Raw genomic sequence first — 14,430 nt, 5'->3', positions numbered from 1 at the left:
AAACTGGGATACCTTAACAGAATCATGCCCTTGAAAAATCAGAGAAATTCTAATCCAGATTAGATTCTAGACTGGAGAAATTCTTCCTTCCAATATAGATTTAAGCTGAACTGCTGATATCCTGCATATGGTATCATTTAAGATTTAGCTCTGACTAAATGTACTATTTTATGTTTGCCTTATCTGGCTTATAAAGCTCAAAGCTTGCTTTCCATGTGGAGTTTCCCTTGAAGGAAATAGATGTTCCTACTGATTTATTCTGGGGGCTGAAAATAAACAGGCTTAGGGGAAGGAGCTACCTTTTCCCCTTCCTTGGGCCAAGGGTATTAGGAGCCTAGGCAGAGACAGTGCTGGTAAGCCAAGAGACTCCCAAGAATGGATAATGTGCTGGGGGCCTGTTGGGAAGTATGAAGGGACTGAGGGGGGGTTGAGGCTGAGCCTAACAGTGTCCCCTTTTAAAGCAAGATAAATGACTCTCTGCCAGCCTTTAATTTTTCTTCACATCTATGAAGTGTTATTTAATATCACAGCTTGGTTTTAGCTGTATATGGGGAGTTAAGAGAGGCAGGAGGGATGTCAGGTGGTGTGGCAGATGGGTACAGAAGGAGCAGAGACACTTGAAGAAGCCAGGTAAGGGATGGTACGATATGACCTCATACCTCTGGAACTGTGACTGTTTGAGCTGAGGATGGCTGGCAATCGCTAGGATGGCCTTGCAGAACAGGGAAGCATACCTTAGGGAGTTCCAGAAACTGCTCGAGGAGAGCAGTCCTGTAGGAGAAATGAACCTTATCTTGGAGCCATAGGCTGGTGAAGTCTGGGGAGCCATCGATTATACTTCTAATACACAAATGTGTGTTCAGTGCTCTGAAATTTTTCAGTGGGTCCCAACCGCCTGCTGGATAAAACCTAAGCCCTTATTTATACAAATATACAAAGCCCTTCATGACCTGGCCCATCCATCTGTCTTACATATGGAAAGTGCTATTATTATTGGTGCTTGATAAATATCCAACACGAGTAAGTGCCCCATAAATGTGCTAAATGAATGACAATTTGTGAGGAGCGTTTTTGTCGTACCCCTTCCTTACAACCTTATCCCAAACCTCTTCCACGCCATGTCCTGCCTCAACCCCAAAGAGACTCATGGACCTCTGAGACGCATAGCTTATCCTTTGGCCCTTCTAGAACAGTTTTCCTCGAAGTGTGATATGCATACCACTGGGTAGTTTTAGGTGATACTTAGATAAACATTTAAAATTTTAATTATTATGGGACTTCCCTGGTGGCGCAATGGTTGAGAATCCGCCTGCCAATGCAGGGGACATGGGTTCGATCCCTGGTCTGGGAAGATCCCACATGCCGCGGAGCAACTAAGCCCGTTCGCCACAACTACTGAGCCTGTGCTCTAGAGCCCGCAAGCCACAACTACTGAGCCCTCGTGCCACAACTACTGAAGCCTGCGCGCCTAGAGCCCGTGCTCCGTGACAAGAGAAGCCACCGCAAGGAGGAGCCCTCACACCGCAACGAAGAGTAGCCCCCGCTCGCCGCAACTAGTGAAAGCCCACACTCAGCAACGAAGACCCTACACAGCCAAAATAAATTAATTTTTAAAATGTAATTATTATGAATTTGATTAAATGTTTGAGAGAATTGTATAAGAGAAAAAAAACCCATGTGATTAGTATATCAAACCCATGATGGCAATGATATAGTATTAATTAGGACAAAAAAATAATTTGAAAGAAAAACATTAAGTAAATAACAGGGCAAATAACTCATTGACCAAAACTAGTAAAGTGGTAGGTGATGTAGTTTGGAAAACACTATGCTAGAGCTTTCTTGAAATGTGAGGATTGAAACAGGGTGGAAAGCCTAGCACCACTTGGGCCTCTATCAGTTCTTGGCTTCCATGCTAAAAGGAAAACTAGTCTCCAGAACCTCCAGGAGAGATTTGCCCTTTTCTCTCGTCCCCATAGTTTGTCCCTCCTGCCCACATCTCCATCCCATAAACCATTGTTTTGATAGAGAGGACCCTACCGTCACTCCTCAGATCTCTTTTACAGACTGGAGCAAAGTTGAGCTGAGGGTACATTTTTTTCTGTTTTCTCAAAGCACAGACCTTTGAATACTTCCCTTCACTCTTGAAATCCTCGTCCGTGGAAAACCTTAACAAAGAAAGTTCATTTAGTAGATCCTAGGGTGAGGGATTAATGGAACCACTCACTGCATTCTCAGATTCTGGAGGAGAAGAAAGGACAGTAGGATTTGAGGGTGTTCATTGGTACAGAGTGGGAGTATTGTTCAGTGGAAGGGATGCTTCTAGAACCTAGCATTGTAAACCTATGAGGGAACTCCAGAATCTCCTCTCTCCTCTCCAAACAAGATATAAGCTGCTCCTATAACCAGTTTCAAATCAAATCTCATACATAGCAAATTGCTCCTATATCACAACCCTTAACAGGCACCGAGAGAAATTTTTTGTTGTTGCTTCCTCAAAGCATGGACCTTTGAATACTTGTCTTCACTCTTGAAAATCATTCTTGTGAAAAACTTTAGTTTTGCATTACTGTTTCTCTGTTGCTAAGGTAGAAGTGTGGTTGGGGATCATGTAGGGAAGCTGTCCTATTATTACACAGTTGTCCACATTCCGTACAACCGAAAAGTGTTTGTTAAATCATATTGAAAAGAGATAGTGACACGAATAAGGAAAAGGTAAGAAAGAGCCAGGACTTCACCTAAACCATTGTTCTCTCTTGGATTTAGGGTCCTCCAACAGTGTCACAGGGAAGACTGGTTTCAGCCCAGATCTTAACTTTTTTTTCTGATACATCAGAGGTAGGAAGAAGTTCTCAGTGGGCTTGTGCTGATGACTTTCCTGCAGCAAAGGGAAGAAGAGTAAGTGAGGGAGTTAGCTGAGTCTCCTGGACTTACTGACCTAAGCTCCTGGGCTAAGCTCCCATTCCCCTAAAATCATGCAGCAAAACCTGCCGAAGAGGGAAGTAGGGATGCAGAAACCCAAAGAAGAGAAAACAGTTCCCTGGGTGGGCTAATACCTGTTGGTTTCACAGCCAGACCATTTGTCCAAAGTTAGGTCAGTTTCCTAAGTAATCAATTAAGCTTGCCCACTAGCCGTTTGTAGTAAATGGAAGGAAAATTTCCCAGGTTTTGTGAAGGATTCAACTAGTGAATTGCTTAGGAAACCAAACATTTGGTAATAAATTGGGGAATAGATCCATGGGATTCTACCCACCTTTCTTGGAGATGGCTGTCTCATTCACATCCCATTCTCTGTCTGCAGTGAAAAGGCCACAGAATGGGATGTTTTGTGAGGTAATAATTTCATCATTATTAAAGTCATAGAATCAAAGACTTTCAGAAAGGATCTTAAAGACCATCAAGTCTAACCATTCATCTGACACTCTTATTCCCTCCATAGTAACACTGTCAAGTGGTCCATCTTCCTATATCTAAAAACCCAGCCTGCTTAATCTTTGATCAGCTGATTGCTATCCCCTGTAACTTCTACCCTACAGTCCAAACGGAATAAATCTAGTGTCTCTTCCACAGAATCCTTAAAGAATTTGAAGAAATCTATCACGTTCCCCCTGAGCGCCCTCTCTCTTCCAGGCTCAACATTGCCAACATTTTGAACTTTTTTTTTTCATATGACATGGCTTTGGGTTCACTGTTCTCCTGATTTCTCTCATTTTCACTCATTTGAGAAAGTTACAACTTATACTTACACATTATGTTTATAATTATATCTATATAATGTGTGGCAATCTGAAATGAAAACAATATGCTAGCTGTAGCAACTGCAGGACACATCCTATTAAAGTCTCTATTCAAATGTCATTGCTGCTTCTGAGAGCCTTCCCTAACTACACTATCTAAAATCACCACTCACACCCATCACCCTCCATTCCCTTATCCTGCTTTTGGGGCACTTAACACATTATACATTATCCGTGCGATTGTTGGCTTGCTTATGGTCTTCTACCTCACTGGAATTAAACTTTGACTTAGTCACTGATAGATCCTTACTACCCCATAACGTTGCCTGGTACATAGTAAGTGCTCAATAAATATTTGTCGAATGAATAAAAGAATGACAATTAATGAAGGAATAACCAAACTAATTAATTGACCCATACTGAACATTTTTGCTCAGAATTTTCAAACCTCTTTTTTAGAAATGCTTGCTGCTGAACCAAGTCTTTTCAATTCTGTACTCATTCTCTTTAAAGTCTTCCAGTTTTGAGGAACAGGAATTCATTTAAGTTACCTCAATTAATAGGGGTTTTACGGTAGCAGCATGTGTGCCTAGGACCTAAGACACAGCTAATAGTCTGGCCACAAAAGAGCAGAAACCTTAGCAGAGCTAGACCTTAGAGCAGAAAAACAAAAATAAAAAACTTATCTGGAATCCAAGGCAGCACTATCTAGGACCACTACTGCATGAGCTTGTCTATCTTGTCTCATATCATTTAGCATTATGTCATTAACACGCTTCCTACTTTCTTCCTGTCTGCTTCCTTCTGTCTCTAGTGTTCATTCCTTACCTTTACCCTGTATATCTTTTTACCTACCCACAGCTTCTGCTTATTCATTTCTACTTCAAGCTGCCCCTACCTTCTTCCTCATGGTTTGACGTTTTTATGGCCTTCCTCTACATGCCCTTTCACGTTTTATTCCCACAGCCTCAGTCTTTTCCTTTCCCAATTCAGATGCCTGGGAGCAAGAATATGATTAGCTCAGGGATTTTGGTTGTTGATAAGTTACAAAACCGAGCAGGACCCTGTGGGGCTCCTGGGCACAGAAGCCTTTCTGTCCCCCATTTCTTGTTCATAGGGAACAGACTCCAGCCTCCAGCCTCCATGACCTTCCTTGAGTTCAAAAGGGAAAGATTTGAACAGTCGCTAATCAAGGGAGGAGCAGGCAAGAAACCACCTCAGGCGAGATTAAAGGGACCAGAGAAGCTCCTCAAGACCACCTGAGATTAAAGGAGTGCAGGCCCTGCACACACCCTAATCTTATCAGTAACCTTTGAACCATTACTGTAAAACTGCTCATCAAATCCTCCCAGGTTTGGAACATAGTTTTTCAGGGCAGGAGCCCACTGTGTCTCCCTTTGCCTGGCAAAGCAATAAAGCTATTCTTTTCCACTTCACCCAAAACTGTCTCCGAGATTTAATTCAGTGCTGGTGGTACAGAGGCCAACATTTTGGCATCAGTTAGTTGGTTTAGGTTTTGGTTTGGTTTTTGGGTTTTGTTTGTTTGGTTAGATTTGGGGGTACCGATCGACACCACAGGTCACTAACCAGCCTATGAATTTTGCTTCACTGGATCAGGTGGCCTTCTCTGGTCCTAGGTAGGCATAGAGAATTGAGTCTAGTTATTCAGAATAGGACCTTTTGGGGCATCCTATTCTTCACAAACTGTGGTAGGGCCATGTCACTTAGAAGGGGCTGTGAGTATAACAATCTCTGTGATAGACATGTCTGGTTCATTCTTCAACTTGATTGCTGGTACCCACACTCTTCTTATACACATGTCTGGGTGTAGCAAAAGAATGCTTCTTTTGTGCATAATCTCAGGCTCACAAAAGATTATCACATTTGTATAGTAAGAGAAAGGGATGCAGCATGAATATTAAAGAGGCATTCTAGATATTGGGCATTTCCATCTTCTTGGACTTCTTCCAGATAGCCCCATAAAATTACCATGCTGCCAGTCTTTGACAATCAGAGCCTTAATACTGTCTATTAATACAATTTGGCTGGTACCACCATTTACTCATGAGTATGATCAGGTCCCACATGTGACCTGGAAGGCTCACAAAGTGCCAGCTGTTGGAAGAAAGCTCTTCTTGCACCAGGGTTACGTGATAGTCTTGTATTTCCTTCTCTACCTTGAGCAAGGCAGCCCTGGCTTGACATTTGTTCCTCTCAGTGTATGTTATCCACTACCATGAGAGACAACCTCTGAGGTTATGTCCAAATGGCACAAATTCTGAGACCCAAGGAACCATAGGCAATGAATTAATTAACTCCTTTGTCAGCATATACCACTGGATATTAGCATTTTATCATCCGTTTGGAAAGGAATCTCTCACTGCCATCCATCTAGCTGATAAGAAATACTAATTCCATATTGACCACATTTTATTATAACAGTCTGTCTTGGATCATTCCACTCCCAGCATCAAATTTCTGTAATAATTAGATTTTTTAAATTTACACTTTCACTTATTTAATTTCTTCTTGTTATATTAGGCCCACTCTTAAGGCTGTCAAGATCTTTTTTAGATCATATGCTTAAATATCTCTTAATTGATTGTCTTCATTTCCTCTGTTATTGATTTATTCAATTCTTCAGCATCTCTCACTTTGACAATTGTAGTAACAATATAACTAATCTTACTGATTTTTTTCTCTTCCACAACTAATACACCTTTCTCTCAACTTCCTAAAAAGGTCTTCTAAAATGCAAATTTGATTTTACCTTTTATCTCCTGCCATTTACTCTCTTACATCCCCCTAAATGCTCCTCAATTTCTCATGTCTCTAAGCCTTTGCCCTTCCCACTGATTGGAATATTCTCCTTTTTTTTTTTTTTTTTTTGGACAGGGGTCACCTCTTTTGTAAAACCTCCTTGATTACTTCCTTTCCTCCAATAAAGATACTGTTCTCTACTGTATATTAGTGTATGTTGTATATTCTTTTATTATTCATATATCCTGGTATATAATAATTACTTTTTATATCTCATTTATTGATCTGTCTCTCCTGTTAGACTCCAAGCTCCTTCAAGATAGAAACTGTCTTGTAATCATCTTCATATTTTAGTTCTTAGCTTAGTGTATGTCCAGTAATTGTTTATTGAATTGAATTTGAACTTCTCTAGTGTATAACAAAGTCCCAAACATCTGGCTGTTGTGATAGTAAATTTTCTGTTCTCCCCTTCTGACACCCAAGAGCAGTGGGTATAGAGCATAACCCTTTACCCCTTTCCCAATTTGATATTCGTTTCTGTTCCTTGTTCGTCATTTCCTGTTTTATCTGTTGCTACTTTATACTCAACTAGAAAGCCAGTGGCTAGTTTACCCTTTGTTAATTACAAACTAAATATCTTTGACCAAGGAGGAACAATTTTGAATTAAGACCCTCTTTTCTCTGTGTAATGAAGTTTCATGACCGAAGTTTGTACAATTCTGATTCTGAGTATTTCCCAGGCTCTCAGATTCTATTTGGTGAAGCATATGGCAAAGAATAAGAAGGAAGAGGTTGGGTCCTGAGTACCATCTTCCACGTTAGGTTAGCTCCCTTCTTCAAGCTAACTCCTAATTCTTCAGGATCCTTACTCAGGGTGCCAGGAAACTTCCCCAGGTGCCATTACCTTGAGCAGTAACTCACTGGAAAAGTATTTTGATGTCGTGTCCTTTCCTTGATGATCGATTGAGCAGGGAAGTGGGTTGTTGGTCATAATCAGTAAGGTCTTATCCTGATCATACTCTGTTACTTTCAATGTGAAGCTTTGGATTTTCCTGTTTCGAGCCAGGAATTTATGCAGTGCAGTGGGCTTCAAAGGCTCATAGTACTGGGCCTGAGCAGACAGAAAGATTTCCAGAGAGACAAAGGGATTAGTTCAAGAGCAGATTAACAAATCAGTTGGCTAATCTTTTGCCTCTATGGGGTAGGGGTAGAAGCCGGACAGGGGCTGGGTTTAATAGAAAATGTCTGAAGCTCTCTGTCCCTTTCTTCTCTCAGAGCTTTTCCCTGCAAACAGACCAAGGGGCTGGGGAAATGAGATGGAAAAGTTTCCACATTAAAAGGAGCGAGATGACTTCATTCTTGTGGAAAAGTTGTGCCCAACATTGTGCCCAAGAAAACAGGACAAGCAGAAGTTTCTATGTTCAACCTAAACAGCCTTCTCTACAACTCACTCTGAGGCAGAGGAGGGAAACTGCCAGGAACCAAATCTCCTAGTTCAGAGAGCCCTGAGGGGGCCAACACAGCCCTTATCTGCATCTTCCTACCCACCAACGTTTCTCCACAGGCACAACCACATTAATATGCAGAATAAGCACAAAGTTAAAAAAAGGAAAAGCAGTCACAAAAGACAGCATGTCACTTAAGATGTAGTGGGGGAAGGGGCATGCCCACTAAACTTGCTTTTCCATCAGCAGGAGGAAGGTGGAGGATTAGAGAGAGAGGAAGGGAGAGGGAGAGAACAGAACACTTCCTGATTCGAAATATGTTTTCTCAATTAAAAAAAAAAAATCAGCTGCAGGAACCACCTTCTTCCCAGTCCCGCCCTCCTCCCTCACCACCATTCCCAACAGTGTCCTGAGACAGCTCTGCTTCCCTGTCCTAGGAGGATGCACAGTCACAGAAGCTGGTGACACTTGGAGGCACTTGGGATACTCTGCAGTGGGCCTCAGCTGAAACTTGCTGTTGGAGATCTTGGGGGAATGCTTTTATCACCTACCAAATTTGGATGGACTGTGTAATGGTGAAGGTTCTCTGGAACAAATTTTGATTGCCCGACTGCATCAAAAATCTAGAGACAATAATCAAAATTAGTATTTCAAGTTGTACCTATTCTAAACAATATTCCATTCCTTACCTCACCTTAGTCTGGCTAAAATCTGGTCTCTAACTTAAATTAAGTGAGAAGAACTCCATGCTCTGCACCCTGGGTTTCTGGAATGAGAGCCATAGCATGGAGAGCTAGGTTCTAAGGCACCCTGACAGGGTAGCTTGTACATGGAAATGTGGACCAGCTTTGTGAAATGTTAGGAGCTGTTAGGAAGTGAAGGGGTGAAATAGACAAGGGCAGCATCAAAGTTTAGACCGGGACAAATCATCCCTAGAGCTCACACCTCTTTCTTCTGCCTTTTCCATCTCTATAGAAGGGAAATCAGGTAAAAAACAAAACAAAACATGCAAAATCAGGTGAAAAACAAAACAACCTTTAAGGAGAAAAACAAGTTACAGAAGGGCAATAACTTAAGGGTTGTCAGTGAAAGGAAGCCTGGGGGATAACTGCTTTCGGGGCTGGGGGCGGCACACAGAAGGGAGAAACAATGGTGCAGTCTGCATTTTTGAATATTTCTGTGACATATGATTCTTCCAGAAATGTGGCAAAAAGTAATTGAATTTTGGTAACCCTTCTGTCTACCACTTTGTGTTTTTCTGCTGGTGGTGGTGCTGGTGATTGGTGGATTGCTTGAGTGCCATGTCTGGTGGTAGAGTTGCTGGACCTCCTCCATCTCCTTCTGCTGACCCCCGGGGCTGTTGCCTGGCCTCTAGCTTAGCCCCAGGTTATCTAAGGATAAATCAAAGGGACAAGAACACAAGGAGATAAAAGCTCTGAGTTATCTCCTTCGGGCTTGGCCTAATCAGGAATCAGATAAAGAGCACAATCCTGTCTGTGGATGAGCATTTCTAAAGATTGCCATGCCCCCAAGGAGGTGATATAGTAAGCTGGGATTCAGAAGAAAGGGAACTCACACTGAACAGGTGAATGCGGCAAGAAGGTGAATGAAGAGGGAGATAGTAAGAGTGGGACAGAACTGTGTGATGAGGGGAGGAAAATGCCAGGAGTTGGCAATTTCCAGGGCTTGGAGGAGGACTGTGGGGAGGATTAGCAGAGATATGCCATACATTCTTTTAGGAATGCTGGGATGAAATAGGGGACAAATCCAAAGTTGCAATGATTTCATTTGTGTTACCTTCTGTAAAACTGAAGTCCCTTTGTTCAAAACAAAAATACATTTGAAAAACTGGCTTCACAGATATGACATATATATTTAGAATCACAGACGTCTCGGGAAAATTTATTTGGGAGAAGATGTGAAGACTTTTCCTTTATAGTTGTTTTTTTAAATTAATTTTTTGGGGAAAGTCTCTGGGAAAAATGTTTTTACTCCCAAATTCTTCTAAGGTATTGCATCTTGTTTCCAAATTAGTCTCCAGTAGTTGACTAAATCCATAAGAATGTCCAAATTGGAGTATGTTTTTAGTTTTATGTTGAATTGTACTATCTCTGGCTGATGAAATAAAAGTTGACCTGGAAAATTCACTTGAATATGATAAACCTTGGGAAGCAACCAAGCTATCCAAAGGAGTTTTGTTGCAAGAAGTGACCACAAAATCAAGTTTAAGTCAGGGCTTAACACTCGCTCATCCCCTAAAATAGATTTCTGGTCCCTGGGTTTTGATTCTTTGCTGATATGTCCCTGTCTCTTCCCTTTTCTATGTCTCTGTTTCTCTTTCATAAAATTAGATAAATTAACGTTGCTTTCTATATAAATCTTGACCCCTTTTTGCTTTTCAACAGGAAGTTTGTGAGACCCAGCTTATAAAGTAGTCTAAGCAATTCCAAAGAGAGATTATAAGTGAACATTGCTAATGCTCTTTCTTACCTCATCACTATCAACAATTGTTTCTTTCTCAAATTTAACTGGGCTAGTTCTTGAAGTCTTTGATTTGCCATACTGAAACCTGAAAAAGAGGCAGAATATCAAATTATTTTTTTCTTACTCAGAGTCTTGGTCTTCTACATGTTCTCAACCTCTCTCAATGAAGTTTGGGGACATGACTTAGAAGAGCCCAGTTTGGGTGATCACTGATTGCGTATGTATGGGTAGTAAAGAACAGGACTCATTATTCAGCCTGCATGCTGGGCTCTTCAGTGTGAAGAGTTAATCAAGTGGGACCTCTTGAAGACATGGTGACAACTAATAAGTTGATTTCTTCTAAAATAGGGGTTTTAAGAAATGCAAATTAAAACCACAATAAGCTATCACCTCACACTTGTCAGAATGGCTATTATCAAAAAGAACACAAATAACAATTGTTGCAGAGGATGTGGAAAAAAGGGAGCCCTCATACACTGTGGGGATGTAAATTGGTGCAGCCACTATGGAAAACAGTATGGAGGTTCCTAAAAAAAAAACTAAAAATGGAACTACCATGAGACCCGGCAATTCTACTCCTAGGTATATATCCAAAAAAACCCCTGAAGATACTAATTCAAAAAGATACATGTACCCTAATATTCATAGCAGCATTATTTACAATTGCCAAGATATGGAAGCAACCTGAGGGTCCATCAACAGACGAATGGATAAAGAAGATGTGGTATATATGTACAATGGAATACTACTCAGCCATAAAAAGAATGAAATTTTGCCATTTGCGACAACATGTATGGTCTTGGAGAGTATTATGCTAAGTGAAGTAAGTCAGGCAGAGAAAGACAAATATTATATGATATCACTTATATGTGGAATCTAAAAAATAAAACAAACTAGGAAATATAACAAAAAAGAAACAGACTCACAGATATAGTGAACAAAAAATAGTGGTCACCAGTGGGGAGTGGGAAGGGGGAGGGGCAAGATAGGAGTAGGGGATTAAGAGGTACAAAGTACTATGTATAAGATAAATAAGCTACAAGGATATATTGTACAACACAGGGAATATAGCTAATATTCTATAATAACTTTAAATGGAATATAACATTTAAAAATTGTGAATCACCATGTTGTATACCTGAAACTTATATAATATTGTACATCAACTATACCTCAATTTAAAAAAAAAAAATAGGGATTTTAGACCACTCAAGGAACTGGCCTAGTAGACTGCTTAGGCAAATTCTTTTGGGCAACTGGACAATCATAATACCCTTAAAGACCACCTACTGTTTTGAATGTCTACCTGCATACTCTTCTCCACATGGAAACAGCTCTGCCCTTGCCAATAATTAGCCAATGATTCCATGAGAAGGGATACAGTTAGTGGAACTTCCCAACTAAATTTCCAGTTCTTAATGACCATGCTTGGATTACTGGTTCCCTCATGTACCCAACCACATCTAAGTTTCCCTACCTAGAATTAAGGTAATAAAAACAATCATCAGTGGCAAATATTCTCATAATCTAAACTTTCATTTACTTTCCCATCTCCCTCTTCCCCAGATACCAGTTCCCTTTGGAGAAAAAGGGCAAAAGTTGCAATATTTAGTAATAAAGTATTTTGGATTCCTTGACCAATTCTTACTAAACCCATTTACTGCCCTAACATAGCGAAAGATGCTCATCAGTAAGATTGGGTTACTTAAAATAAATAGCCTGCTTTCTCTTTGGAGGTTAAACTAGCTTAAATTAAGTAGGACCCTGGAACTACCTCAACTAAACCTCTCTCCTTTAAAAATGAGGGTGGCAGAGTAAAGACCAAAACAAGAAAAGTAGAAATGGCCAAGCTATGTAGTTGATAGGTCAATGGGCTATAGCATGGTATAAATAATCCCAAATCCAGGATCAAATCCCATCCAAGGATGGCTCACTTCCATCTATTGCTGGCCACCAGCTGCATCATTAACTCAGGCCAGAGGTCTTAAAAATAGTCCCCAGGAGAGAGGGTGACACATTGTGGGTAGACCAAAATAAATTCACCCCCACTTAACATCGTAGAGTTGGTGCCCTTTTGATGTGTACTATTACCTTAAGTTATCTAATAATTAACACTATATTATAGGCTTTATTGTAGCACTTTTCAAAATGATTCTTTGGTATCTAAGAGGCAGCACAGGATCCCAGATACTCTTGTTCAAGGCCAAGTTAAGGCATAGAACTGCATGAAAAATGCTTCTTCAGCCCAGCAGTGTCCATATTTGACAGCCCGGCGTTTTTCTTTTGGTAAAGCTACTCTAGTTGCTGTATGAAGCACAGATAAAGATCTGATTTTTGATCCAAGGACAGTAAGTCAATTAAAACGTTTTTAATGAGTGTCTACTCTGTGACTAGTACTTTTCAAAGTGATATGGACTACAAAATGAGTCTGTATAAGAAGGTATTCATAACTTGGTTGGGCAAAAAAGACTACACACTTGGCCTGTCTCTTTTGGCCCATTACTGTTCACTGCTAAGTGGGCCAACCCAAGGCAAATATTCACCCAGAGGCCAAACTCAGTGCCTCTAAATAGTCCACGTTCTGCAGGGGTTCAGTTCAATCCAAACATTCTTTTCTTAGCATATTCTTTGTGCTCAGCCCCATTCTTGATCCTGTGTGAGAAACAAGAGGAGACTTATTGATGCCATTGTGAAGGCAGAAAATGCACAAGACATGATGATCCTTGCCCGCAAGAACTTAAGTTTAGTTGGTAAATGTGGGGAGGGAAGAGAAAGTGATTGTTAAATGTGAAACAATAATGACAAATACATGCTAACATATTAGGTAAGTCAATTCATTTCTTGGGGCCTCAATTTCCTCATCTGTAAAAATAGAGTTAACCAAATGATTTAAAGGTGACGTTCTAATTCCATGACAGTGGTGAGATTTACCTATATAAAGAGCTGAAATAAAATTAATTCACGTGTCAGTTGTGGGAGAAGTTTGGAAGAGTAGCCATCCTTTAATGTATACCTCCCCTCTCAATATAATCATACTTTTCCAGATATTAGTCCTGACTGGAAGGTTATTTTGTTTTTGTTTTTTTGCTGTTGTTGTTTGAAGTGGTAAGACATAAAAGTGGGGAGGTAGGATGAGATCAAATAATGGGGGCCCTGACAATTAAGGAGAGCTTTGATAAGGCCTATTAGCCCAAGCTCCTATAAAGTCTATGGGTTTGGAGGAAAGATCTATATTAATGTTAATAGTTTTGATAGGTGATTGCTCAGGCTTTATGTCTAGTTTGAGTGTCTAGACACAAACCCTAAATATGACTATCTAGAGTTTGCCACTAGACTGAGTTAACCTCTGAAACTTCCCTTCAAGGGAAATAGACTAATAAGCTTTTCACCCTTTTCTCACCTTTAGTTTTTCTGGAATTGTGAATCCAGCTCACATGTATATTGAAACTAAAATAAGTAGGAGCCAACAAATTGGGGGATATAAGGCTTGTGCTCTTTGTCTGCAAACCAGTGTGGGGAAAAACATCACACAAACACAAAAACTACATCTAAAATAAGAATAGAAAGATGGAGTGTACAATACCTTGAAGGACATTAGGAAAGCTTAGTTCAGGGAAGAAGGGGAAATTCCTTGACATGGAAACTGTCCATTTTGAAAATATTCTAGCGGAGACACAGGGAATTTGTGATGAAAAGGCAATCTAGAATGCTGAGGTGTTCTATGTTCGAGTCAGAGAATGAAAAGTCCAAAGATTTTAAACAAAATCTGCTATAATCTGCTCCAGTTTGTTTTTCTAACCTATGACTCCCCAACACACACACACACTGACCCTTTCACTGTATCTTTTTGAAAAAAATTTATTGAAGTATAGTTGATTCACAATGCTGTGTTAATTTCTGCAGTACAGCAAAGTGATTCAGTTTACATATATATATATTTTTTTTTCATATTCTTTTCCATTATGGTTTATCACAGGATATTGAATACAGTTCCCTGTGCTATA

General features: G+C 40.3%; 1 protein-coding gene across 1 annotated transcript in view; it reads right to left on the bottom strand.

Annotated features, from left to right (window-relative positions):
* The window catches only part of TSGA13 (testis specific 13), a 38,966-nt gene that overhangs the window by 1,286 nt on the left and 23,250 nt on the right, over nt 1-14,430 (bottom strand). The window contains exons 2-7 of the mRNA XM_033432448.2: nt 12,970-13,007; nt 10,433-10,511; nt 8,494-8,565; nt 7,402-7,608; nt 2,739-2,878; nt 2,041-2,168 (exon numbers count right to left, since the gene is read on the bottom strand). Of these exons, the coding sequence (XP_033288339.2) occupies nt 2,041-2,168; nt 2,739-2,878; nt 7,402-7,608; nt 8,494-8,565; nt 10,433-10,511; nt 12,970-13,007 (664 nt within the window). The remainder of the gene's footprint in view (nt 1-2,040; nt 2,169-2,738; nt 2,879-7,401; nt 7,609-8,493; nt 8,566-10,432; nt 10,512-12,969; nt 13,008-14,430) is intronic.

The sequence above is a fragment of the Orcinus orca genome, chromosome 9, assembly GCF_937001465.1.
Source record: "Orcinus orca chromosome 9, mOrcOrc1.1, whole genome shotgun sequence".
In the NCBI taxonomy this organism is placed as follows: domain Eukaryota; kingdom Metazoa; phylum Chordata; class Mammalia; order Artiodactyla; family Delphinidae; genus Orcinus; species Orcinus orca.
This window is presented reverse-complemented; position numbering and strand designations above follow the sequence as displayed.